The sequence below is a fragment of the Mustela erminea genome, chromosome 10, assembly GCF_009829155.1.
Source record: "Mustela erminea isolate mMusErm1 chromosome 10, mMusErm1.Pri, whole genome shotgun sequence".
NCBI classification, from domain to species: domain Eukaryota; kingdom Metazoa; phylum Chordata; class Mammalia; order Carnivora; family Mustelidae; genus Mustela; species Mustela erminea.
The window spans coordinates 9,508,390-9,534,855 of record NC_045623.1 but is presented as its reverse complement, the minus strand read 5'-3'; the positions used below and the strand labels follow the sequence as shown (position 1 = coordinate 9,534,855).

At 43.2% G+C, this 26,466-nt stretch overlaps 1 protein-coding gene across 1 annotated transcript in view; it reads left to right on the top strand.

Moving 5' to 3' along the window:
• Positions 1-2,055: 2,055 nt before the first annotated feature.
• Positions 2,056-26,466, top strand: part of CD101 (CD101 molecule) — a 39,331-nt gene continuing 14,920 nt past the window's right edge. Inside the window, exons 1-6 of the mRNA XM_032360601.1 lie at positions 2,056-4,013; positions 12,727-13,107; positions 14,426-14,842; positions 18,794-19,180; positions 22,606-22,989; positions 23,694-24,098. Of these exons, the coding sequence (XP_032216492.1) occupies positions 3,971-4,013; positions 12,727-13,107; positions 14,426-14,842; positions 18,794-19,180; positions 22,606-22,989; positions 23,694-24,098 (2,017 nt within the window). The 5' untranslated portion in view covers positions 2,056-3,970. The remainder of the gene's footprint in view (positions 4,014-12,726; positions 13,108-14,425; positions 14,843-18,793; positions 19,181-22,605; positions 22,990-23,693; positions 24,099-26,466) is intronic.

Here is a 26,466-nt window from a genome sequence, read left to right as displayed (position 1 = left end):
TTGTAATCTCTCTGTCAAATAAATAAATAAAATCTTAAAAAAAAAAAAAAAGGATTAAAAAAAATTGCCCATGTGAAAAGTTTTCAGCCCACATGCTTCGGAGAGGAGGCTAAAATACCTGGGATTTCTGTGGAATACTTGTGCATGTCAAATCTGAAGGAAAAGAAAATACATTTCTTTTTTCTTAATCTTTCAGAAACTGGGACAGAATTTTTTTCATTAGTACATTCCTGTGTCGTTTTGTCCATTCCTGGCTCTCTCCCTCCGTCTGACTCAGGAAGTGCGTTTTTACATTCTTTTCAGCTGATACAATGCAGTGATTGCCAAGGTAATAGAATAACACTCTTTCTCTGGCTTTATTTTTTCTTTCTTCATTTTTCCCCCTTGACAACAGAAAACTGCTTGTTTTTTTTTGTTGTTGTTGTTGTTTGGTTGGTTTTTTGGTTTTTTGCCCCAGAAAAGAAGCAACATCACTCTGTCAATGTTAATTTTGGCAGAAATTGAGTCATTTAAAATGGAAAGAGGGGAAAAAAATTCTTTTTTGGGGGAGCAAAGCTATAGAAATGAGAAGTTGTCTAGCATTAATTTGGTTGCACGTTTTTCAGGAATACTGATTATCACGTATTATTGACAATGACCGTCTCTGTGGTCAATGCTCACTTCTAGAAGAATTCTCTTTCCGGTGCACGTAGCGCACTGACTGCGTCCATCGTTCTAGTTCTCTCTCTCTCCTTTTGCCCTGTCGCTTTGCCGTTCCCCTCACTAAAAAGATGCAGCCTGTTAACCCATCTTTTGCATTTGGACTTGGCCATGTGACTCTCCTTGATCTATGAGGTGTCAGCAGCCATGATAAAAGGAGAAGCTTTAAAAAGTGCTGTTGTATTTCCACGAGTCCTTTTGGACCCCTCACATCACCATGAAAACCTGCTCAGGCTAGCCTATTGGAGGGATGGAAGAGAGATGCCAGCCAAGGCTGGTCCAGGACAGGTGACCCACAGGCTTAAGAACAAAAATAATGTGTACTGTTACAGCAATAACTAAATGATTCAGTGTATTTGCCTAAAATTTCGGTGCCCGGGGATGACCCATGATTTCTCCAACTGAAACGATGGACCAATTACCATACCTTAGGTCCCACTGATATTATAGTCAGCAGCCTGTAGAGGTAGTGTGAAGTGCCCATTCTAGGTAAACTACCCTTTACTTGTTCCCTGAATATAACCTGCACCTCGTGCTTCTGTATCTTTGTACATTTCATTTCTCCCTACTGGAATCCTCCCCTCGCTCCTTTGCCTATTTGAATCATACCAGACCCCCAAGGACCTACTTGAAACCAGTGTTTTCTGAATGACCTATGGCTGCTCCCTGCCTACAGCAGCCCCTCCAGCCTATTAACTCTTAGGATATTTCTTGTTTGAGCCATAAATGGGGGATTCAACACATGCTGCCTTATTTGGTTAATCTTCCTTCCTTTCCCTCCCCCCCTTCCCCTCTCTCTTCCTCTCTCTCTCTTTCTCTCTTCCTTCCTTCCTTTCTTTCTCTTTCTTTGTCTTGAACAAATACATACATATTCACAGACACACATATGATAAAGGACATATGGAAAATGTTTAAAAATCATGAGTTAGGTTTGTGGTAGTTTTAAAACACATCCATGAATTCTTGACACTCCTCCTTTCAAAAGGCATGGCCTAATTTCCCTCTCCTTGAGTGTGGGCTCGGCTTTTAGCAGATGGAATAGGCGGAAGTGATAGTGTGTAACTTTGATACTAGTCCATAAAAGGCTCTGCATCTTCCTCCTTGGTCTGTCTCTTGGATCACTCCATCTGGGGGGAAGCCAGCCGCCATGTTGTGAGGGCACTCAAGTGTTACTGTGGAGAGGCCCACATGAGAGAGCTCATGCCAACTGGCTACTGTTTCTTATCTGTGGTTGTTTATTAAGCTAATTTTCAAGTTTCTGGAAGGAATGGTTCATCTTCCACTAAGTCTTGCATAGTACCTTGACAAGGGAAGTACAGAGCTTTTCACTAAAGACATTAGTATTTGTAGTTTCACTGACCGTGGAGGGTTAATTTTTAGGTATCATCACTAATAAATAAAACCAAAAGGGAGGGAAGTGAAAACTTGAAAGGGGGTAAAAGTTAGAGGCTTCCAGACCTGAATTTGTTGAATGTCACCCTACTCTACTATAATGGCCATGGGGGAAGTAAGAACTGTCTCAAAATGTTACCTTTCCCCTGAAGATTGGCCTGATTTCCCTTTCTCCTCGAATCAGCTGTGCTCTCTCCCTCCTTCAAATGTCCGTACCTCTTTACTCGTATTTCTCCTAGGCCACCTCACCTAACTTACCTTGTGTGAGAGCCAGTCATGCTCCTGATTGCCTCTACCATCCCATATAGAAGATCAGAGAGGCTACCCTGTAATTCCAAATGCATCGATATTCCTTTGCAATATCTTAAATGACTTAATTCAGGACCTCATCATTGCTTATATGGGAAACTACAAAAATCCTGTAACTGGCCTTCCTGCTTCCAGCCTTGCTTCCCTCCCTCATCTTTCAACTAGTTAGCAATACACAACATGGAATTCAATTCAAAAGGAAAAATCCAATCAGGCCATTCTCCTCCTAAAGAAGAAAAAGAAGAAGGAGAAGAAGAAGAAGAAGACCTCAGATCTCCCCTTTTCTGTGGGATAAAGGCCAAGGTCCTAGGCTTGGCATGCATGGCCCAGTAAGATCTGCCCCAGCCTAACCTTGTAGACCAACCTCAAACTTCACGCAAACAGGAGGGGGTGGCTTGTGCATCATTATTGACACTAGGCTGCTTCTCCCCAGCTGTAACTGCCTCTCTTCCTCCCTAGTTGTCTCATTTGGCCCAACCCAACCCATCCTGCCTTTCCCTCCTCTCCCCCAACCTTTCTCACTCCTTTTAGGAGCTGCATTGATGGTTGTGCTTGCAACATTGCACTGTGGGTCTCTGATGAAGTGGAAGCTTCCTGAGAACAAAGACTGGGTTGTTAACATCTTCACAGGTGCAGAATTTACCGAAGCGCCCAGCACATAGCAGTACTAAAAAAATGATTCGGTGGGTGGATGGAGTGGGAATATGCCTGAAACTGTGGCCCAAAGCACACCAGTTTATTGTTGGCCCATCTAGATGTAGCCTTGACCTAGAAATCTGTTGTCTTCGATGAGCTCCTCTTTGTATGTTCTTGTCTTCCAGGATTAGGTAGGATTGAGTAGGTCTGGGTTCAGTGGCACCTGTTAGATTTAGGTATTTACTCGCCATCCTTGGTGCCAGGCCCATCTTGGGCAAATGAAGACACACTTAAATGTCACATGATGGCTGCTGATACTCATTGAGCACTTATTATGTACCAGGTATTGTTCTAAGTGCTTGATGTGAATGAGTTCATTCAACCCACACAGCCTGATGGGGTACATATTATTAGTATCTCTGTTTTACAGAGGAGGGTCAGTAACTTCTCTAAGATCACCAAGCTATTGAAAACAGAACCTGCATACCAACCTGGGCAGCCTGGCTCAAGAGACCATCGTCATTACTACCACCTTGTATCTCCCCACATTCATGTTGACCCTTTTTCCCAAGGGGGAAGGAAAGGGAGGCATTAAGAAGAGAACATTTCTGCTTGATTTTTTTTATTTATCCGGTTTACTACATGACCTAATGATGCACATTTAGCCAGGATGAGGCCCATCTTTTCTTATTTTCATCCGTATACGCTTACTTACCCATAAAGATCACTCACTTTTCTCACCCAGATTCGAATGATTAGCAAAGAACCATATGATGCAAACGGTTTTGCTCTTTGCAAGCCATCTGTGTTTCCCATTGTGCTGCAAACCACACCATTGGCTTCCTCTTTACCTTTGTAGCGAGAGCACAGCGTTTGTCACTCAGTGTCTGAGCAACTTCAGTGACACCACGAGGAAAGGTCTGTACTGGGCCAAATGGCACACATCCCACATGTGGCATCTTTCTTTCTCTTTCTGAGTAAGTGTCATAATTCTGCATGTCTCTGTCGTCCCAGGAGCTTGTCAACAGGAGGCTGTTGGGTGGTGGAGGAGGACAATTTGGTATTTAAAGGCAAAAATTGTGCCACACATTTTGAGTTTAGGCACTAATTTTTGACTTAACCAAGAACGGTGTCCTGGCTTACCTCAGAGCACTTGAGTTCTAGAGAGATGCGGTGCTTGGTTGAGTTCGTGAACCTGGGCCCACCGATGTTCACATTTGTCTATGCTGCCCTGAGTTTACCTTATCCTCCTGGGCTCACCCATCTGTGGAGGCCTCAGCTGCCCAGACTGAGAGGTGACCTCATGTCTTGTCTGATGTAGGTTCTTCGGGAATGTGGATGGATGGAAGGGAAAGTTATGAGAGCACTTAGAAATTTTAGGCAAAGCTAAAAGAAAGTTCTGGATATCCCTGGGAGAAGTGGGAATTGATCTGAGGACTGAGAAGGGGCTGAAAGATTCACCGGGCTCTGCTAAAGGGCACATGGAGGGTCTTAGCTGGCCCAGGAGCACTTAAACTTATAACCGTGGAGGAATGAGGAGATTTGGAATAGAACAGATGGCCTGTGCTGGGAATGGAATCATTCCAGAGCAGGTAACAGGTCCTTTTTTGTGTGTTATGGGTTCCTTTAGTGGCGAGGCCTATAAATCCCACCTTAGGATAATTTGTAAAATGCCTAAAATAAAATGCATAGGATTATAGGGGAAATCCATCATACTTAAATGCAATTATTGGTATCATTTTAAATGGTGATGTAGTCATTTACTGGCTTCTTGGCGGTTCCATCGCAAGATCTAGAGGTGGTCTGTTAACCACCAAACTTTGAAGGCGTAATGAATGTGAATCATGTTTCAAGATGTCTTCAACAACAGGAATGTAACGTGAACATATCTCTGCTTTGTTGTCTACCTTCATGACTGAAGGAAATGCTAAATTTTCATTAAGACGAGTGAAAAATAAAGATGTACGGTTTTTGGGTTTTTTTTTTCCCAATTTGAGTTTATGGACCTTGAATCCTGAGTGTGGACTCAGGCTAAGAACTGCTGTGGAGACTAGACGGAGTTCACACAAGGACCTGAGTGGGAAGTTAGGGGAGCTAAGTGAACTTAATCAGCAGTGTGGCCAGAGCTGTGGCTAACACATGAAGAAGTGACAGCCTTCAGCACAATGGTGCGCTTCGTAAACATCGGCTTGAACCGAGCGGGGCTCATGTCTCAGCAGACAGTAGATCGTGTGAGGCACGGATCAGATCTGGGACCTGATGGGGTGAGAGGGGGCCTGTGGGGCTAGTTACGAGACTAGGTTAGTGGCTGGGTGGATGGATGCTCACCAGACTGGCTTGGCTGGGCAGGTCGGTGGCTGGTACGTTCCAATTTGTCCTGTTCAGTTGTTGAGTGTGATTATTTGTTTATTTTTAAATTTTATGTATGTATGTATGTATGTATGTATGTATGTATGTATTTAGAGGGTGATTCTTAAGTAAACATGCTTTGTGTATTTGGACTGTGTGTTTGGCTTGTGTAGAGTAGAAAACAGGGTGTGTGTTGTGCAACAAGTCAGACATTGCAAATTCTCTCCTTCACACACTTCTTTTTTTTTTTTTTTTTTTTAAATTCTGGTGAGCAGACTGGAAGCCCAGGGTGAAGGCAAGTAGTAACCAAGTTCAAAAAAGGGAAGCTGGAAGCTTTTCTTAAACCCACATAGACAATTATCCAAACTGGACCTGTATTTCTTGCTTCTAAGTACTGACTCCCTTTAAAGCACTCATTTTTTATAGAACCATGGTTTTTATGTAAAGGGCATATGAGTCAGGAAGCAACTCGAAAGAACTTTGGAAGCCTGCTCTTTGTCCTGAAAATTATGGAGGCAAAATTATAAATAAGGGAAGAAGTTGAATGCTGATCAATTGATTGGTTGCACTATTTAGCAAAGGTATACTTTGTCTGGATTAATTTTTTTTTAAAGATTTTATTTATCTATCTGACAGACATAGATCACAAGCAGGCAGAGAGGCAGGTAGAGAGAGAGGCGGAAGCAGGCTCCCTGCTGAGCAGAGACCCGCCCCTCCCCCCATGCGGGGCTCGATCCCGACCCTGAGATCATGACCTGAGCCAAAGACAGAGGCTTAACCCACTGAGCCACCCAGGCACCCCTGGATTAATTTTTTAATAAACATAAAGACTGATTAGTTCTGCCAGAATACAGTGCTCAATGAATTAATGTTATCAGTGAACGAGCTCATGAACTTAGCACTCAGCTTGGCCTCCCTTATCTAGACCTGTCTCCCCTCACCCTGACTAGCTTCCTTCCATAGAAAAACCACTAATGCGGGAGGGACCTAGGGAGAGACCCATTTTTTTCTAATCTTACAGAGACTGTATTCATAGAAGAAATTTTTTTGGGTTGGAAGTTCTCTCCGCCTTCAAGGGCATAAGGTTTTTGTATGTGTACGTGTAAGATGTTGCTTGTTGTGTTTGATATTCTCTGGGTAGGTTTTGTATAACGCGGAATCATTTGAAGTTGCTATTTTTGTGTATCAAAAATGGTCAATTATAGGGGCACCCGGGTGGCTCAGTCGGTTAAGTGTCTGGATTTGGCTCAGGCCATGATCCCAAGGTCCTGGGATCGAGCCCCACATTGAGCTCCTTGCTCCGCAGGGAGTCTGCTTCTCCCTCTGCCACTTTACCTGCTTGTGCTCTCTCTCTCTCTCGTTGTCAAAATAAACAAATCCTTTTAAAAAGTGGTCATTTATGGGCCATTTTATATGATCAACCTAACATCCTCCCTTTAAATAATATTGTAATGGTAAATTTGGCAATCCCAGTGATCTTTTTGGGAAAAAAAAAAAAAAGAAAATCCCATTATCATCCAAGAATTGTTTGGGTTTCAAAAGCCTGGCCCCGGTGTGGTGTGTCAGGGCCCAGCTGTATATCCGTCAGTCAGTGAGAATTTGAGCTGCTTACGCAAAGGGTTCTCACCCTCCGTCCATTAGGAGAGAAAGCAACAGAACAGTCCTCTGAAGTATTTTACTGCTGAGGAGGAGAGATAGGGACAACATCTCCCACAGAGAATGTCTTTATAAAAATAGTTGCTTCAGCGAATGGCCCCAGTGCACAGCCATTTGAGTGACCTCTGTGGACCATTCAAAAATACCTGTGATACTTCCGTGCTGTTGCTGAGAAAGCGGTACCTTCCCGCTCGTGTTCGTGACCTCGTGCCTCCGTGGGGCCTTCCTCCATTCACGGTCCGTCTCCCCTCTGCAGCTCCTCTGCCCTTAAGCACACCTGGCGGCCCACCCTGCTTCTCCCCTCTCAGCTGCCATTGCCCGCTGCCACCTTATTCTTCTGTTTCCTGCCTCCACAAAACTTCTCGAAGTAGTTCCCACCTCTTGCCTTGGCTTCTTATCCTTGAAATCCTCGGCCTCCGCTCTGTTGAAATCTCTTTTACAAAGATCTCCCCTGATACCGTCCTCATCAAACTAAAAGGACTGTCCCCTGACTTTAGGGTCCTTGCCCTCACAGCAGCTTTTCAGCAAGCAGACAAGACCTTTTTTCTTTTTTCTTTTTTTTTTTAAGATTTACTTATTTATTTATTTGAGAGAGAGAGAGGGAGAGGGAGGGGGAGAGAGAACACAAGCAGGGGAAGGGGGAGGGAGAAGCAGGCTGCCTGCTGAGCAAGAGCCCAAAGTGAGGCTGATCCCTGGATCTTGCGATCATGACCTGAGCCAAAGGTAGCTGCCTGAGCCACTCAGGTGACCCCCAGACAAGCCCTTTTGTGGAACATTTTTCCGTCCTCTGGTTTCCAAGCTACTATGTCCTGTCTGCTCTCCTATCTCCCTCACTTTTCCTTCTGTAGGTGTGTTCCTCATCCTATCCCCTAAATAGAGAGACCCTCTAGGAATCTCTCTTTAGCCCTCCTCCTTCTATTCCCTCACACTGCCCAGTGCTGAGACCTAATCTGCGCCCGTGGCCCAGAACCTTCTGTGGTTATAAACAGGCATTCACAGGAAGCGGTGAGAAGCAATGGAGACAGCCAGGGATTTCACATTTGCAAATCTAGTTTCAAGTCAGGCTCAGCCATTTACAAGTTTGACTTTGCTAAATGTGGGAATATCACAGACTTCTTAAAAGGACTAGATTACAAAGATTTTCAAAGGCTTGAGTAGACCTCAAAGTAAAAATAAATATTTATTGAGGCACCTGGGTGGCTCAGTGGGTTACGGTCCCTGCCTTTGGCTCAGGTCATGATCCCAGGATCCTGGGATCAAGCTCCGCATCGGGCTCTCTGCTCAACAGGGAGCCCGCTTCCTCCTCTCTGTCTGCCTGCCTTTCTGCCTACTTGTGATCTCTGTCAAATAAATAAATAAATCTTTTAAAAAAATTAAAAAAAAACATATTTATTTATTTATTTATACTTTTATGTATCTATAAACACATATATAGAATATATATTATTTCAATGTTATTTCCCAATGTTTGCTAGATATCCTTCCTATTTAATTTATGGTATTCAAATTTAGTATTTTCAAAATCAAATGCAGTATCTTCTCCCTTACCCGTGAACACAACAGTCTCTTCTTGATACCCTTATTTCTATTTTTCTAAAGATTTTATTTATTTCTTTGTTCGTTTATTTATTTCCTTATAGAGAGAACAGGGGGCAGGGGCAGAGGGAGAGAGAAAATCCCAAGCAGACTCTGTGCTGAGCACGGAGCCCAATGTAGGGCTTGATCTCACAACCCTGAGATCATAACTTGAGCAGAAAGCACGAGTCAGACGCTTAACTGACTGAGCCACCCAGGTGCCCTGTGATACCCTTACTTCTATTAAGAGAATCATTATTCTCTCAGTCAACCTCACAAAACTTGCCATCATTTTCGATTCCTAACAGCCTTCCATCCTCCATCCACCTCTTCTACCTCCGAGCATCCAAGTCACTAAAACACTCTCTAGATTTTATCTCCGCAGTAGCTCTTACAGTCGCTTTCTTTGCATTCCGATGGCAGCAATCATTTCTCTCCTGGGCTACCATGATTTCCTAATGTTTATTTCCTTTTTTTTTTTTTAATATTTTATTTATTTGACAGAGAGTTAGAGAGAGAGCACAAGTAAGCAGAGCATCAGGGAGGGGGGAGAGAGAGAAGCAGGCTCTCTGCTGAGCAGGGAGCCTGATGTGGGGCTCGATCCCAGGACCCTGGAATCATGACCCAAGCTGAAGGCAGCTGCTTAACCAACTGAGCCACCTGGGCGCCCCCTAATGTTTATTTCTAACTTCCATCATCCTACACAGCTGTCAGATTGATTTTCCTAAGACCTTTCCAACATTTCCAGTGGATCCTCCATCACTTGATCAGTCAAATCCAAACTTTAAGATGTGATAGTCAAGAACTTCATGCTTTGGGCCCCAAATTCCTGTCCAGCCTTACCTCCTTCATTCATCTTCATGTGTGTAAACTTTCCCCTAATCCATTTGTTAAAACTTTATTTATTTATGTGAGAGAGAGAATGAGAAAGAGAGAGAGCGTGAGAGGGGAGGAGGTCAGAGGGAGAAGCAGACTCCCTGCTCAGCAGGGAGCCCGACGTGGGACTTGATCCTCGGTCCACGATCATGACCTGAGCTGAAGGCAGTCACTTAACCAACTGAGACACCCAGGCACCACCCCCAATCCATTTTATCCCTCCCTAATTCCTAAACAAGTCTTTTGATTCCTATTCATACAGTCTTGTCATGAATTATCATAATCTTTCCAATTCTTAAAATTCCACTTCTCAAACGATCTCTTCCTTAAATCTCTCCTGTTTCCCTCCTCTCAAAATGTAATCTCTCCTTCCCTCAAATTCCTTAAAGCACTCTAAGCATCTCCCTGTTACAGAGAGAGGACTACCATCCTATCTGACTAAATTATAAAATCACAAAGTCAAAGATGATCCCTAACTCATCTTTTTGTCTTAGCTCCTGAAGCATCAGAAATACTATAAGTTGTTGAAAAAGTATTTATTGAATTGGCAAATAAGGCAGTAGAAGATAGGGTGCTAGTTTACACAGTAAAATGTTTCAGATATGGTACCCATCTCCTGATGCCATGGAAGATACTGAAAAGTGTTGCCTAGCGACCAAAATAACACTGTGGTAACATACCACTAAAGTGGTACCTCAGAAACCCTATTTCTAAAAACATTTTTGTTGTGGAATATAACACATAAGAAAAGTTAGTAAAACATAAACATGGAGTGTAGGAAATAAGTTAAAAAAATAAAACCATGTCATCACTATCCAGGTCAAGAAACAGAAGATTGCTAGGACCCTAGAAGTACCCACTCACTGTGCCATGAGCCCCCTCCAGATCTCTACCATCCCCCCTACACACAATCACTGTCCTGACTCCCCTGATAACCACTTCCTAGCTTTTGTTCTTTTTTTAAGTGGTTTTCTGTTCACATTTACTAAATGATACAGTGTGGTTTTGCCTGTTTTTAAGTTGATAAATCCTGGAATCATTCTGTAGTGCGTCAAAAAAAATCTCAACATATGGTCTCTTTCATTAAACCCAATCATCCATGTTACAACCCGTTAGGATTCTTTCGCTTTCATTTCTGTGTAATATTTCATTTTATGGATATGCCACAGTATGTCTATTCTTGCTGGTGGACATACCAGTAGTCTCAAGATGGGGCTACGATGAACAGTGTTGACATGGGTATTTATCCATTTGTAGCCTGGTGCCCAACACACACATTTCTCTGAGATATATGTCTAACTGGCATTGCTGAAAATGTTTTAAGTTCTCTGTTCAATAATTGGTAAGTAGTAAGTTACATTTTTTCCTTCTATCCCTCAGGATTTATTACAAAAAGAGCATAATATCAATATATCACATGAACTGGGATTTACGAATAAATTGTTATACTTTAATTGTTACTGGAAGTGTGTGTGGTTGGTTGGATGTATGTTTGTTTTCCAGTTTTGCATGAAGCATTCAATAGGCAATTTTTAGTGCACTGCCTCAAATGACCACTCGAACTTTCTCCCTGGTTTTTGTGTAGTCCCTCTTCTCTCAGAATTGTTTCCATTCCAAAATTCCTCTCCTTAGCCTTACATGATCCCTATAAGGTCATTTTTCCTTTCTCTCACTTTTTTCCCACCCTGGTTTCCTTTACTTGCTGTTCTTGTGGATTTGCAAAATTCAGCAGATATTCTGCTTTCTCCATACCTTCTTTTTTTTTCCTTTTTGAGATTTTTATTCATTTATTTGAAAGAGAGAGGCAGCACAAGCATGGGGGAGGGGCAGAGGGCAAGGGAGAAGCAGACTCCCCGCTGAGCAGAGAGCCCGAATTGAGACTCGATGCCAGGACCCTGGGATCATGACCTGAGCTAACGGCAGATGCTTAACCGACTGAGCCACCCAGGCACCCTCTCCCCATGTCTTCTTCGGAGCTCTGTTCTGTTCATCCCACAATGCCAGCAATTGCTCCGTGTGGGACTCTTCTGAGGTCTTTCCCCTCCTCTTCCCCTTCCACTGGGACCCAGGCCCCTAGTGAAAGATCGTGCTCACCCTTGGGCAACTCTGTCACTTGCTCTCTGTTCTCTCTGTCACACAAACTAGCCTTTAATATTAGCCTAACCCATAAACACATGCATTTTTCATTTCTGCAAAGTGTCTGATTTTGAACACGTGCACGTCAAAAGAAAATTTTGTCATTTGTGAATGTTTTCTCCTTGCAACTGAATACTTGAGATTTGTCTCAACAGGAAACACTTCATCGTCATCCCAACTGAATGCTTTTGGTGAGAGAAGAACTAAGGTGACTTTGAGCCCAGATTCTGGCAGACTTGACAGGCCGTCTTTTATGAAGCTTTTCAGTAAAGCTGTAGTGGTTCTTTTAAAAATGACAAAACAAAAAACCCTCCACAGTATAGAAAGGAAGTGCTGCTGCCTCTTCTGCTGCTAATTTTAGCTAGTCCTGCATCAGACGTGGCCAGGAGCTACAAATAGTTCCAACGAACTAGCAAGACCGAGAAAGTGTGGCACCACAGGCTGTGGGTAGATTTCCCCTCTCCAGCCATCTCGGAGAGAACGGCCCAACAGGTAGCCAGGAATGAGAGTCAGAAGGAAGAATTTGCTGAATTGTCCCATAAAATAATGTAAAAGGTGAATTATTGTGCATCGTATTGACTTTAAGATTTTTTAATGTATTTATTTGACAGAGATAGTGAGAGAGAGAATACAAGCAGGGGGAGTGGCAGAGGGAGAAGCAGGCTCCCCGCCGAGCAGGGAGCCCGATGTGGGGCTCGATTCCAGGACTCTGGGATCATGACCTGAGCTGAAGGCAGCTGCTTAACGACTGAGCCACCCAGGTGCCCCTCATATTGACTTTGAAATAAGTGCCCTTAGATAACACCAGGCACTAGGTGTTATACTAGTTATAATAGTTATCATTCTGTTGAAGCTCACCTTTTTTTTTTTTTTTTAACGTGATTAGGACTTACTATGGAAGTTGAAGTGGAATGGCTCATCAAGCCATTCCACTGCTTCTCAACCTGAAGGAGGTGTATGAACATTTGAGTTGATTATAGCTAATAACCTGTGATCTCATTTGCTAGAACTCTAATACAGGGCGCTGCAATAAGGTGGCACACTGGGGACTGGAGCACTAATCTGTTTTTATTCCCCGTTCTTTCTCTTCCTTGCAAGCTAAGCTCAGCCTTGGCCAGAGGGAGGTAACCATCCAGAAAGGACCACTGTTTCGGGTCGCGGGCTACCCTATCAGCATTGGCTGCAATGTCACGGGCTACCAGGGACCTGCTGAGCAGAATTTCCAGTGGTCTGTTTACCTGCCTAAAACCCCGAAACAAGAAATCCAGATCGTTAGCACCAAGGATGCCAGCTTCTCTTATGTGGTGTACGCACAGCGGGTGCGAAGCGGGGAGATCTATGTGGAGAGGGTCCGGGGCAACTCAGTCTTCTTGCACATCTCAGAGCCCCAGCTGAAGGATTCTGGCGAGTATGAGTGTCACACACCGAACACGGATGAAAGATACTATGGCAATTACAGCGCGAAGACTAGGCTAATTGGTAAGCTATGGGCCCGCCTGCATCCGGCAGCCCCCAGAAGCCAGAGCCCCACCATCACAATGCCTTGTGCCATGTGACGGGGCTTCGAGTCATGTCCTCGCTTTGGCAAGAGAACCCTGGAAGCCCTCTGGGTATTTTTCAGATGGGTCACACATTGGCATCTCCCCTTCTCTCAAACACTCATTTGTCTTTCTGGTCAACTTGGCCCACTGCCAAGATTTAGATAGCATGTGATCTTCCAAAGGTTTGGTCCATAGCTAGCCATGGGGTGATCGTAGCAACAGCATCAAACAAAATTCTGAGAGTTCTTCCCATGTCCTGTCTCTTCTTGGGGGCAGGACGTTAACTTGGTAAGAGAGCTGGAGTTAATAAGGTCAAGTGGTAAGTCATTCAGTTGGAAATGAATATTCCCAAGCTAGTCATCTCAAGCAGATTTACATAGAGAGGTTCATAGTCCTTGCAATTACCATTTTGCCCCTTTGCCTAGAATACCTTGGCACCCCTTTTACAATCTAGCCAACCCACATGTACTGGTGGACCCAGTTTAGCTCTTACCTCTTCTGTGAAATCTGTCCTGTCTCAGGCAATATATTTCCATCTTTGTTTCCTCCTGATGCTCTATTCACATCACTATTATTAGCACTCCTCCAGTGTATGTGGTATTTGGCTGCTTATACAACTCCTTCCTCACCTCGAGCTCCGGCAGAATCATGATCTCAGCCCCTAGCATGGTGGGTAGCACTGGGTAGCTGCTCAGTAAATACTCATTGATCGAATCTAAGTGTTGCTTTCCCATAAGCTTAGGCTGTGTGATTTCCTCTGAGGAAGAACACAGTTAGAGGGTAGTAGGATGGTTATCAAAACTTTGGTAAGGGCTGCATTTGAGCTCTGAATGATTATAAGAGATTATTTCAGAACTTCACGAAGAAGCAGGTTAAGACATCAGGAAATGAAGCAACTTGCTCCAATTCCTGTAGTCAAATAGGGACAGATTTAGGTCCAGAATCTAGGTCTTCTGGCTCCCAGTGCTCTTCCCTTTTAAATACTCTGTGTCTGAGTAGCTAATTTGGTCACTGCCTAAGCTAAAAACGTAAAGTCAGGGTCAGTACATCACTAAGCCATTAGTTCTGCCAAGTTCCACAGACTGTGTATACAGACGCCGATGTTCCCCTTGGCAATAAGGAAAGCCTGTGGCTAGTGGAAAAGCAACTCCAAGTAGGTGCTTTACGGATGGTGGGTGAGGGCGCCATCTCCTTCCGAGCAGACTTGTCTGGCAGGATACTGGGCCAGTCAGTTATCATTGTTCCTTTGCTTCCAGTTATTCCAGATACCCTCTCTGCCACCATGAGTTCCCAAACTCTCAGTAAGGAGGAAGGTGAATCATTAGAACTGACCTGCGAAGCAGCCAAAGCCTCAGCTCAGCACACTCACCTTTCTGTCACGTGGTACCTGATGCAGGACGGAGAAAGAAACCAAATCACTGAGATTATTTCCCTCTCCAAAGATTTCCTGTTGATCCCTGGGCCCTCGTATACAGAGAGGTTTGCGGCTGGTGATGTCCAGCTCAGCAAGCTTGGGGTTGCCACCTTCAGGCTGTCCATAGGGAGCCTCCAGCCCTCAGATCAAGGCCAGCTGTTCTGTGAGGCCACCGAATGGATAAAGGATCCAGACGAAACCTGGACTTCAATCGCGAGAAAGCGGACAGCTCAAACCGCTCTGAGGATCCAACCCATAGGTAATGATCTTCTCAAGAAACTCGTTAGTATGTTGATAGTGGGTGTTGATGGGTTATCTTTTTGGTGTTTTTCTGATCTTCAGTCATGCCTTTAAAAAAAACATTTAGAAAGTTTAAATACATTTGGGTTTTGGCATCTGGGAAGCATAAGTAAGAAGAGGGACATTTGGCGTTGGGTCTGTCCATAGCAGGTTTTCTATGGGATAAGATTTGTTGAATGGTTAGGTAGGTTCTGCAAGGCATGCCTGAAAATGGTTTTGTTACCACCCTTGCCAAGCCCTGTATAAGCACTTTATCTACATTTCCTACTTTATCTATATTATCTAATTTAGTCCTCGCCCTATGGGGCAAGCGGTTGACTCCCCATTTTTAAAACAAGGAACCTGAGCCTCAGACAGGCAAATTGCTGGTGAGAGGTGGAGCTGGTGCTCGAAGCAGGTGTGTCTCTCGGAAGCTTCCACACCACAGACCCCTGGGCCTCAGAGAAGCTCTAGCAGTTTCCATCGTGGAGCCTTGTCTTAGTCACTGCCAGGACTTCCTTCCATCTGACCCCATTTCCTGTTTGGGATGGTGTTACTTTTCATGATCCACTGGCATTTTCATCAAAGCAAGCAGGAAGGCTCAGCTGTCATTCCTGGTTTCTCTACATGGGCGATGGTCCAACAGGAAGAGGTTGCAAAAGCCGTATATATCCAGACTAAAAGCAGTTATCCAATGGTGGATCACTCAAGGCTTCTTTTCTTTTTTTTCCTTTCCTTTTTTCTTTTTTTTTAAAGATTTTTATTTATTTATTTGACAGAGATCACAAGTAGGCAGAGAGGCAGACAGAGACAGAGGAGGAAGCATGCTCCCCGCTGTGCAGAGAGCCCGATGCGGGGCTCGATCCCAGGACCCTGAGATCATGACCTGAGCCGAAGGCAGAGGCTTAATCCACTGAGCCATTCAGGCGCCCCATCTTTCCTTTTTTCTTTTCTTCTCTCTCTTCTCCTCTCCTCTCCTCTTCCCACTTCCCCTTCCCCCTTCCTTTCCCTTCCTTTCCTTTTCCTTCCTTCTCCCTTCCTTCCTAGGAGGAGAGTTACTCCCTTTCATTAAGAAATTGTCCTATTGCTCTTAAGGGTCCAAGTTACACTCAGTGAGTTCTGTGAGGACCTATCACATGTGCTTTTCCTCTTTCTTTGAGAACAGCTTTTTATGTAAAACAGTCTTATTTTTCTTATTTATTTTCACAAAAATTGTATGTATTTAAGGTGTGCATGTTTTGATACACATATACATTTTGAAATGATTACCACGATCAAGCTAATTAACATATCCACCATCTCACCTTGTTACTTTCTGTGTGTAGTGGGCGTGTGCTTGTGCTGTATGGTGAGAACACTTAAGATATCTATTCTTGGCAAATTTCAAGTATGCAACACAGTATTATTAACTTCAGTCACCATGCTATACAATAGATCTGTAGACCTTATCTTGTGTAATGGAAACTCTGTACCCTTTGACCAATATCTATTCCCTACCCCCCAGATCCTGGCAACCACCATTCTATTCTCTGCTTTTATGAGTTCAGCAGTCTCAGACGCCACATATAAGTGAGTCCCTGCAGTATCTGTCTTTCTGTGTCTGGCTTATTTCAGTTAGCCTAATGTCCTCCAGGGTGATCCAGGTTGTTGACAATGGCAGGCTTTCCTTTTCTCTCATGGCTGAATAATATTTCAATGTGTATATATTTGCTATATTATCTTCATTCATCTATCCATCAGTGGACACTTAGGTTGTTTCCATATCTTTGCTATCACGAATAATAAACATGGCAATGCAGATGTCTCTTTGAGATCCTGACTTCATTTCCTTTGGCTATATACCCAGAAGAGGGATGACTGGATTATATGGTAGTTCTATTTTTAGTTTTTGAGGAACCTCCACACCATTTCTATAACGTTACCTCCCCGAAAACAGAGCATGTCCTCCACACCCATTTCTCCACATCCTCACCAACACGTGTTATTAATTCTCCCAACCCAGGAACACAGGCCATCTTTCCATTTACCTGTACCTTTAATTTCTTTCATCAGTATTTTACAGTTTTCAGAGCACATGTCTTTCATCTCCTTGGTTAAATTTATTCCTAAGTATTTTCTTCTTTTTGACATTATTGCAAGTGAGATTTTTTTAAAAAAAATGAGATAAAATTAGTATAAGACAGTATATAAGTTTCAGGTGTGCAATACTAATCCAATACTTGTATACACTCCATGTGATCACCACCGTAAGTCTAGTTACAATCCATTACCATATAGTTGAGCCCCTTTACCCATTTTGCCCACTCCCCAACCCCCTTCCCCTCTGGGAACCACAAACCTGTTCTCTGTCTCTATAGAGAGTTTATTTTTGTTTTGTTTGTTCATTTGTTTTGGTTTTTAGAGTCCACATATAAGTGAAATCATGTGGTATTTGTCTTCCTCTGTCTTTATTTCACTTAGAATAATATCCTCATGGTCCATCCGTGTTATTGCAAATAGCAAGATCTCCTTCTTCTTTATGGCTAAATGGTATTCTTTGTGTGTGTGTGTATATATACCACATTTTCTTTATCCATTCATTCATTGATGGATACTTGGGCTGCTTCCGTATCCTGGCTAATATAAATAATGCTGCAATGAATATAGGGGTGCATATATCTTTTTGGTGTTTTTATGTTCTTTGAATAAATATCCAGAAGAGGGATAGCTGGATCATAAGGTAATAATATTTTTTTTTGATATTTTATTTATTTAGGAGAGAGGCAAGGAGAGAGAGCTCATGGACAGGAGAAGAGGGGGAGGGAGAGGGACAAGCAGACTCAGTGCTGAGCACAGAGCCTGAGATCAGACCTGAGTCAAAACCAAGAGTTGGCCATTAACCTACTGAGCCACTCAGGCCCCCTATTTTTAATTTTCTGAGAAATCTCTCTACTCTTTTCAAATTGGCTGCACCAATTTACATTCTTATCGGCAATATAAAAGTGTTCCCTTATTGCCACATCCTCTCCAATACTTGGTATTTCTTGTCTTTTTTGAGAATAGCCATCCTGACAGGTGTGAGATGATGTCTCATTATGGTTTTGATCTGCATTTCCCTGACGATGAGTGATGTTCAGTATCTTTTCATTGTGTTTATTGGCCATCTGCAGAAATGGTTTTCTCAATGTCTTTTTCCAATACTGTGTCTACTAGTGCATAGAAATGCAACTGATTTTTTTTTTTTGTATATTGATTTTGTATATTGCAACTTTACTGAAATCATTAGTTTTAACCGTTTTTTGGTGGAGGCTTTTGGGATTTCTATATATAAGATCACATCATCTGCAAACAGATGATTTTTCTTCATTTTTTGGACTTGAATGTTCTTTATTTATTTTTTCCTGACGAACTGCTCTGGCTAGGGCTTCCTGTACTATGTCTGATAAAACTAGTGAGAGTGGACGTCCATGTCTTTTCCTGATCTTAGAGGAAAGACTTTCAGCTTTTCATCATTAGGTGTTAAGTTAGCTGTGGATTTGTCATACGTCACGTCACATGGCTTTAACTTAGGAAAATTCCACTGGATAGTCTTAGCCCCCCAAAAAAGAGAGCAAAGCAGTCACAGTTTATAGCAGTTCAACATATTATAAAATATTTTATATTTTTTTATTCAAAAAAGATACCCTACTTTTTTATACTTCTATGCATACATCTTGCTTAATAGGATTGCAATCAGAAAAGCTATGTGCGCTGCTCTTCCTGAAAGACTGAAGGAATAGGCAAGGACATTTTTGATTCTAGGCATTGCTTTGGCTGACTTCCTCTTCAGAGCTTGACTCCCACATGAAATGCAATCCCCACACTACCCTTACAGGGGGTATTATCTCTCTGTGGTCCTGAAAGGACAGATGCCGAGGCTTCTCTAAACACCTGTGTTGCTTTTGTTTCCTAGTGAGAGATTTTCACATCAACATTTCAGCTGAGAGCGCATGGACTGCAGGGAATTCCTTAGAACTGGTCTGCCTGGTTGTAGGTGGTGGCCGGGACCCATGGCTTCAGGGCATTTGGTTCTTCAATGGTAATGAGATGGCCCGCATGGACGCTGGGGGTGTTCTGGACCTGAAGGGAGACTACAGAGAGAGAGCAAGTCAAGGACAGCTCCAGGTTTCAAAGATAAGCCCCAAAGCTTTCTATCTCAAGATCTTCTCTGTGGGACCCGAGGACGAAGGCACCTACAGCTGCGCCGTGGCAGAGGTGGCAAGAGCTCCGATGGGCTCCTGGCAGGTGCTTCAGAGCAAGCAGTCCCCAGACAGCCGCGTGCATCTGAGGAAGCCAGCAGGTATGTGAAGTCAGAGCCAGACATGCCCGGATTGCTCTCTGCTTCCGCCCTTTGTGAGGCCAGGCTGCCTCCCTGGACACAGCAGACACACCCCTGGAGAGTCCAGTGTCAGTCCCATCACTCTGAGGTGGAGTTAAGAGAAGCCACCAAGGGGCCCCTGGGTGGCTCAGTAGGTTAAAGCCTCTGCCTTCAGCTCAGGTCATGATCCCAGTGTCCTGGCATCTAGCCCTGCATTGAGCTCTCTGCTCAGCAGGGAGCCTGCTTCCCCCCTCTCTGTCTCTGCCTGCCTCTTTGCCCACTTGTGATCTCTGTCTGTCGAATAAATAAATAAAATCTTTAAAATTTTTTTTTTTTTAAAAAGAGAAGACACCAAACTGGCTGAAGACCTAGGTCTTATTCCGGGACCGTTAAACAGGCTGTGACCACAGATCCAAGGCTTAACTTCTTTAAATCTCAGCTTCCTTAAATATAAAATAATGACATACATTTAGATTGCCCTGAAGTCCCCTCTTGCTGTCTTAGATTCTTTGATTCTATTTGCCATCAGTCCTCATTTATGTACGTTGGGTTTTTCTCCACGCGGAAAGCACCAGCGTTAATGAAACCCCCGTCTTCTCTTTGTTGTCTGTGTGATGCGAGTATGGTGAGGGGAAAGAATGACACTTGGCCTCCTTCCTGTGGATGAAACACCTGCATTGTGCCCCCCCGCCCCACAAACATCTTTCAGATGTCTTTTGTCCATCCTCTGTTCGCTTAAACCTGATACAGGGAATGAGAGTACGTGTTAATTCTGCATCAAAGCCTGACTCAGAATAAGAAATGAAGAGGTAAATGATAGCAGGCAGACTCAATTCCCTGCATTTTGCTATAATGCGAGGTGCCTGTCCAAACAGGTCCACGTAGCTACCATAGGCATGGACATGGAAGGCCACTCAGCTCTTGTTTCAAGTTTATGAAGATTGGACAATCTTAAACGTGGTGAACGCTCAGTGTTTATTGTGTGCAGAGAAAACAGACAAATCTACAACATATGTTAGGATGCTCTGGGCTGGGTGTTATACTCAAAGCCTAGAAGCATCCACTGCCCAAGAGCACAAAACAAAACCCAGCTAAAAATAAAGATACTCTCGTTTTCACTTGCTCATTGGTAGCATCTCCAAAGATAGATCAATTTCCCTTTCATGCTCTTCTCTGTTGCCCTGTTTGCGAGCAACGAAGAAGCACAAGCCTTGGCCTAGGATGGCACGCCAGGAAGTGTGTTGGTGTTAGTTTTCACACTAAACATTTGGTCTGACTTTCTAGGATTCAGGAAGAACTGTGTGGGCGGGTTTACATATTTACATGAAGCGTAATCTCTGCTTCATTCATCTCAGTCTCTGCTGAAACAGATCTGTAAACCTTTCTTAAATTTGGCATTTGGGAATCTGTGCCAGAGGGACCTGAAGGTGTGCTTTGTGGTCCTCAGATCACAAGCCTGTCCGTAGGATGGTCTTCCAAAGCGAAATATAGTTCTTTGTGTAGGCTGGAGTCCAAACTGGGCCTGGTATGTGGAAACAGAAAAAGTTATTAGCAGATTTATTAAGGATTCTGTTGAGCATTCGGTTTTGAAAGTCAAACCAAAGTCTGAGCAGTTTTATCGTGAAACTCATATTTTATGAATATTTTAAACAGAAGGGGGTACTCACTACCACTGTGAATGTGTAACTTACATGTACTTGATAAGATTATTACTTCTTACCAAGAGGCAATAATGACTGTAAAGAACTAAGGAGACCTCATTTTTTTTCTTTAAAAAAAAAAATTGATGTTAGTTGAAACTAACCATAATGGTTACATTCAAGTCGTGAGATTATGAGTAATAATTTCCTCTTTATTTTCTAAACTTCAGTTTGAGTCTATTTTTAACTTGAAAAGAACTTTAAGTATAATCCTGCCTTCACTACCCAAAATCTGGAAGTAGGTTTGCATATATAGATACAGATACAGATAAAGATATAGATATAGAGTATTAAATATTATCTAACTAATAATTATTAAATAATTATCATTTAATTATTTAATTGTATTATTGGATAATTAAAATATTAAATACATGTATTGGATGTACTTGTGGACATCAGGCTTCATTCTGCCTTTGTACCTCATCTACGTATATACATAGAGCTGGAGAAGACCCAGCTCCTTCCCCAGCAGGGAAAAACAATTTGCAAATTCATTTAGATCCTATTGAGATTTCTCATCCCAATTCTATTTTGTTTTCTATCTTTTGGCTTTGAACTACCTCACTTTCACTAAGTACCTCTCAATGCTAATAGCTCCCCTTTACTGGGTACTTTCCCTTGCCAGCCAGGCTAAACCCTTGGGTGTGTACCACTTTTAGTCATCTCAGCAATGCGATAAGGTAGGTGCTACTATTACGTTTGTATATACAGGAAAGAAAATCAAGGGTCAGGGAGGACAACTGTGTTGCCCAAGATAAATTCTGACTCCCAGGACCTTGACCTTAAACCTGAGATGCATGAGCTACTGAGGTCTCTTTGCTTTGCCCACAAAGCACCCAGGACAAAGCCTTGCACGGGAAGTATCTGTTGAATGAGTGTTTGCATTTCTATACATTCTGAGTTTCCCATCTGGGAGCCATTTATATTTTGTAATTTAACATTATAGTTCAGATAAAAGAAGGATCTCCTTCAACCAATAGTGTATGTATGAGAATATGTGATTTGAAGAAGGGAAATGTATCTATCTGTGTATTTTCCCCCCAAGTAATTGTTTTTTCTTTTCTAGTAATTGTTTTTAATGGCAGTATTTTGTTTGTTGTTGTTGTCTAAATAAACTCTACAACCAGGGTGGAACTCGAACTCATGAACCTGGAATCAAAAGTCCCATGCTTTATGGACTGAGCCAGCCGGGTACCCCTAATGGTAGTTTTTGAAAAGAAATCTAATTACCAATACTCCTTTCCTGTTCACAACACATACTAATTAGGGGAAAAATAAGTAGGGAGAGCAATGTCATTTTGATCTATGAAATATAAAATTCTAAAAGACTAAAAATTTAAATAAACACAGCTTTGTTACTTTTAGGCTCATACACCCACCCTAATTAATCTAACAAAATATTACCAGATGTTTTCCCAACTAGATGTTCTTAATGAAGGGCTGATTTAACAAAGCACTAAAAATAAAGGCAAGTTATAAATTGTTTAAGTGTAAATAAGTGCTCCTGATATTCTTTCTGCTGTCTTATTGCCACTAGTTAAGTGGTTAGCAAATCTCTTTTCTGGGGGTGGTAAGAACAGTCAACAGCCTGATCTGATTTGTCACAAACCAGTCAAGGCCTAATTAAAGAGATTTCACTGTGTTTTAGTAAAATTTTCATTTACTTGAAATACTTCTTTTTCCTCTCAAATCTGTAACCCATAGCAAGAAATGTGGTCTTATCCACCAAGAACAAGCGGGAAGCCATGTGGGAAGGAGAGACATTAACGCTTCTTTGCAAGGTAGATGGGGCTGTGAGTCTCCTGTCCGTGGAATGGTGGCACCTCCCACAAGGCCAGGCACAGCCGGAGTTGGTGGCCAGTATGCAACAAGATGGTGCCGTGCAGCTGGGGGCCTCCTACAAGCAACTCAACAACCGGGGCGCCATGAGGCTGGAGAAAATGGACTGGGCCACCTTCCAGCTGGAGATCAGCCCCACCAGCATCACAGACAGCGGTGTGTACGAGTGCCGAGTGTCTGAGGGCACCCAGAGCCACTCCAGAGGTCGGAGCTGGACTCAGAAGTTGGCAGTCACTGTCAAGTCTCTGGGTAAGTGTCGAAGAAATCCTGTTCTAAACTTAAATATATCAGCAGTACCTTCTTGACGGTGGGATGCAGTGGAATTTGTGCGTCATCCCGAAACCCCTCTTTGTGGCACGTGCACCCCAGGACACAGAGCATAGTCTCTGGCTGCCATGTCTGTCCATCAGTCTCTAAAGTTTACTCCTCTTTATAAGGATCATGTGTAGGGTGCCACTTGTTGGTTGTTGGTTGGAGCTAAACAAAAAAGCCTATGAGCTAGAGTGGACATATAGAGGACCTGTGCCTGTGGACGTGAGTTTTGTATATCCAGGCTTCTATAGCTGCAGCTCTGGGCTTGCAGAATCTCTTCAAGCCTGTGCGCCAGAGAGACGCTGAGCCCACGAGTGGAAATCAGGGGAGGCCCACCATCCAGGGGTAGGGCTGGGGAGGGGAGAGCACTCCACCTATTCAGTAGCAGCTGTCTAAGCGGCAGGCTGGAGAAACACTGCCTGTTTGTTGTTCCTGCTAGGAACGCTCTCAGAATAGGATCAACTTTGGAAAACTGAAACCAGAATTCAGGACAGACTGTACCGTGAGTCAACTTTTAGCCCCCAATATTTGGAGCTCCCCATGTATGAATGCATGGTTCCATATGAAGAGGCGGTAGGTAGGAGAACTTTGATTTGATAAACATATTGGCATTGGTGTTTCCCGTGTGTTTCTGCCCACAGAGTCAAGTTTACGGGTTAAGCTGATGAGCCGTCAGCCCAAAGTAGAATTAGGCAAGACCTTTGGCTTGTCCTGCGTAGTGGAGGCTGACTACGCCAACCTCAGGGTGCCACTCACTGTGACGTGGCTGTTCCAGCCATCGAGATCTCAAGTCTTTCATCTACTTGTTCGAGTCACCCATAATGGCACTATTGAGTGGGGGGAAGACCTAGCTCAGTTCCAAAAGAAGACAAACGTTCTCCAGTCCTCGTTTCATTCTCAACTCCTCATCCATGATGCCACTGAGGAAGAAGCAGGAGTCTATCAGTGTAAAGTCGAAGTTTATGTCAGAAATTCCCTATGCACAAGCAGCCCCGCAAGAGCTTCTGCCATCTCTCACTCACTGATGATAGCCATCGCTCTACCAGGTAAACACCACTGGAAATTAATCCTTGCTTTAAAATCAAACAAACACCTTTCTCTTATTTAGGGCAAGTTATAGAATTAAAACATAAAATACCTTCCTCCCCTATGTTTTGACTGTGTAAGTTAGCACTGAATAAAACCGATATCCAGGCTAACATGAAGTTAGTACACATGGGACAGCCATACTTGTTGTTAAAGCATTGACATACCTCCCCACGGACTACTAGTTACTGTTGCTCCAGGCACCATCCCCCTCTTTCCATAAGTCCCCCCTACCCAGCAAGTGAAAGGTATCATGTGGCACAACAGGGGGCTTCTTGGACCAGCTCTGGTCGGGAGGGAGGCATTCTTTGGATTGGTCACTGCCTGTGCCTTACTGATCATTAAATGTTTGCAATGTCTCCCCTACTGGTAAGGATAATGTCAATTCCATTAGAATACATTTATCCTCTTGATTTAACATGTTAATGTAAAGAGAGAATATCTGATTATAGTCAAATAGAATTTACCTCATCAGCTGGTGAAACAGCAGAGGTAAAAAAAGTAAGACACAACCTTGGGCAAAGTCACGCTGGGTTAACGTATCTTCTTTTATGACTTCTGTTCTCTAAAGACATTGTGTTCAAGAGACTCTGAAGTCATTGCCACTTGACAGGCACCAGGGAGTGGCTTAGCGTTGAGCAAGTCACTCACTCTGCCCTAGTGTAGGTACTTCATCCCTAAATTGCTGCTGTGCACTGTAAAGGTGGTGATATATGTAATGTGCCCAGGACAGTGCCTGACGTACCAAGAGGATGGTCCGACATGGTGGCAGCCATTATTCTCTCTGCTGCTGAGCGACATTTAATAATCTCCTTGTTGATTAACGCATGCCTTAATTGCTTTGTCCTTCCTATGGTATTTAAAATCGTCAACCCAATCCCTTCTTCTTGAAACTTTCCTTTTCCTTGGCCTCATGACATCAGATTTTCTTGGTCTCTTTCCTAACACTCTGTTTCTTCTCATTCTCTTCTGCAGATTTCTCCTCCTTCACAGGTCCATTCCTTTGTGTTTCAGCTTTAGCTTGTTTTCTTCTCAGTCTATACAGTTTCCTGAAGTGGGCTTATTCCTTCCCCTGGTTCAACCTACATAGTGACGACTCTCAAATCCATTATCCTGAAAGTCTCCTCTTGATCCCCAGACTCGTTATGCAGTTAGCTCTGAGGCATATCTACACTTAGTAAGTCCAAACATAAATGCACTATTTTTATTCTTCCAAAGCTACTCCTCCTACACTGCTCTCCATGTATATACAATCCACCACCAGTGGCCCAGGTGAGAAACCACAACACCTCCCTATCCACCTTATCCAAACTCCCATAGCACAGCTTGCAAGATCCTTTATAACCTGGCACATTTATGCCTTTACATTATGATTTTCCAGCATCATCTTCTACTTTCCATCTTGAATTTGAGCTCCAGTCCCACTAAACTACTTGCAGGTTTTCAAATACTCTATGTTCTCCCTCACTTTTAGTCTTTGTTCAAGTCATGGGTTTTGTGTGAACTCTTTAACCTTTTCTCCACCAGACAAATTCCTATTAACTCTTAAGACTTAGCCTGGAGATCTCTGCTCCAGGAAGCCTCTCCCCACTGCCATATTTGAGTTAGATAGTCCTGCCCTGGGCTCTGACAGCCATTTCTGCATACCTGTGTCACATTTGGCTGACACAGTGTTGTAATCTGTAAACTTCTGTGCCTGCACTAGTTTCTCCCTAGACTGTGAACCCGCTGATGGAGGTATCCACAGAGCTTGGAATGGTCTGGCACATAATCCAGTATGTGCTTAATACGTATTTGTTGAAGGAGGAGGAAAGAGACCTCCTGGCAACTTCAAGAAGCCATTACAAAAGTAGAATTAGCGATAACAGCAAGAAGTTAGAATAAGGTTTGGAAAGCAGGTTGTAGCAATCTTCTTTCTGATAGAGCAGAAAAGCTGCTAGAGTAAAAGGATAGCTGACTCCATATCTGTATGAGATTCCCATTAACTGGCTTCAAAGAGACATACAATTTTAATAGCCCACCTACAACTACCTCTTGTTTACCCATGTTTGAAGGCAAAAACAAGCAAGGACATGTCAGCAAATTGTAAATCCAGGAGTATTCTGGAGAGTGAGTACACAAACAAAGCATTAATAGGGCCACTTTTCCTCACTGATTTATAAAATGCGACAGAAGAGAAAATATCTAGGCTTTGTTAGTGAGGCATTACCATGTGGAAGAGATTGGTTTTCTGTATGACACTCCATCCTGCCCCATGTTCCCTATCCTACTCTGCCAGCTAAGGGTAGAACCAGGACCAGTGACTGGAAGGTACAGAGTGGTAAAATC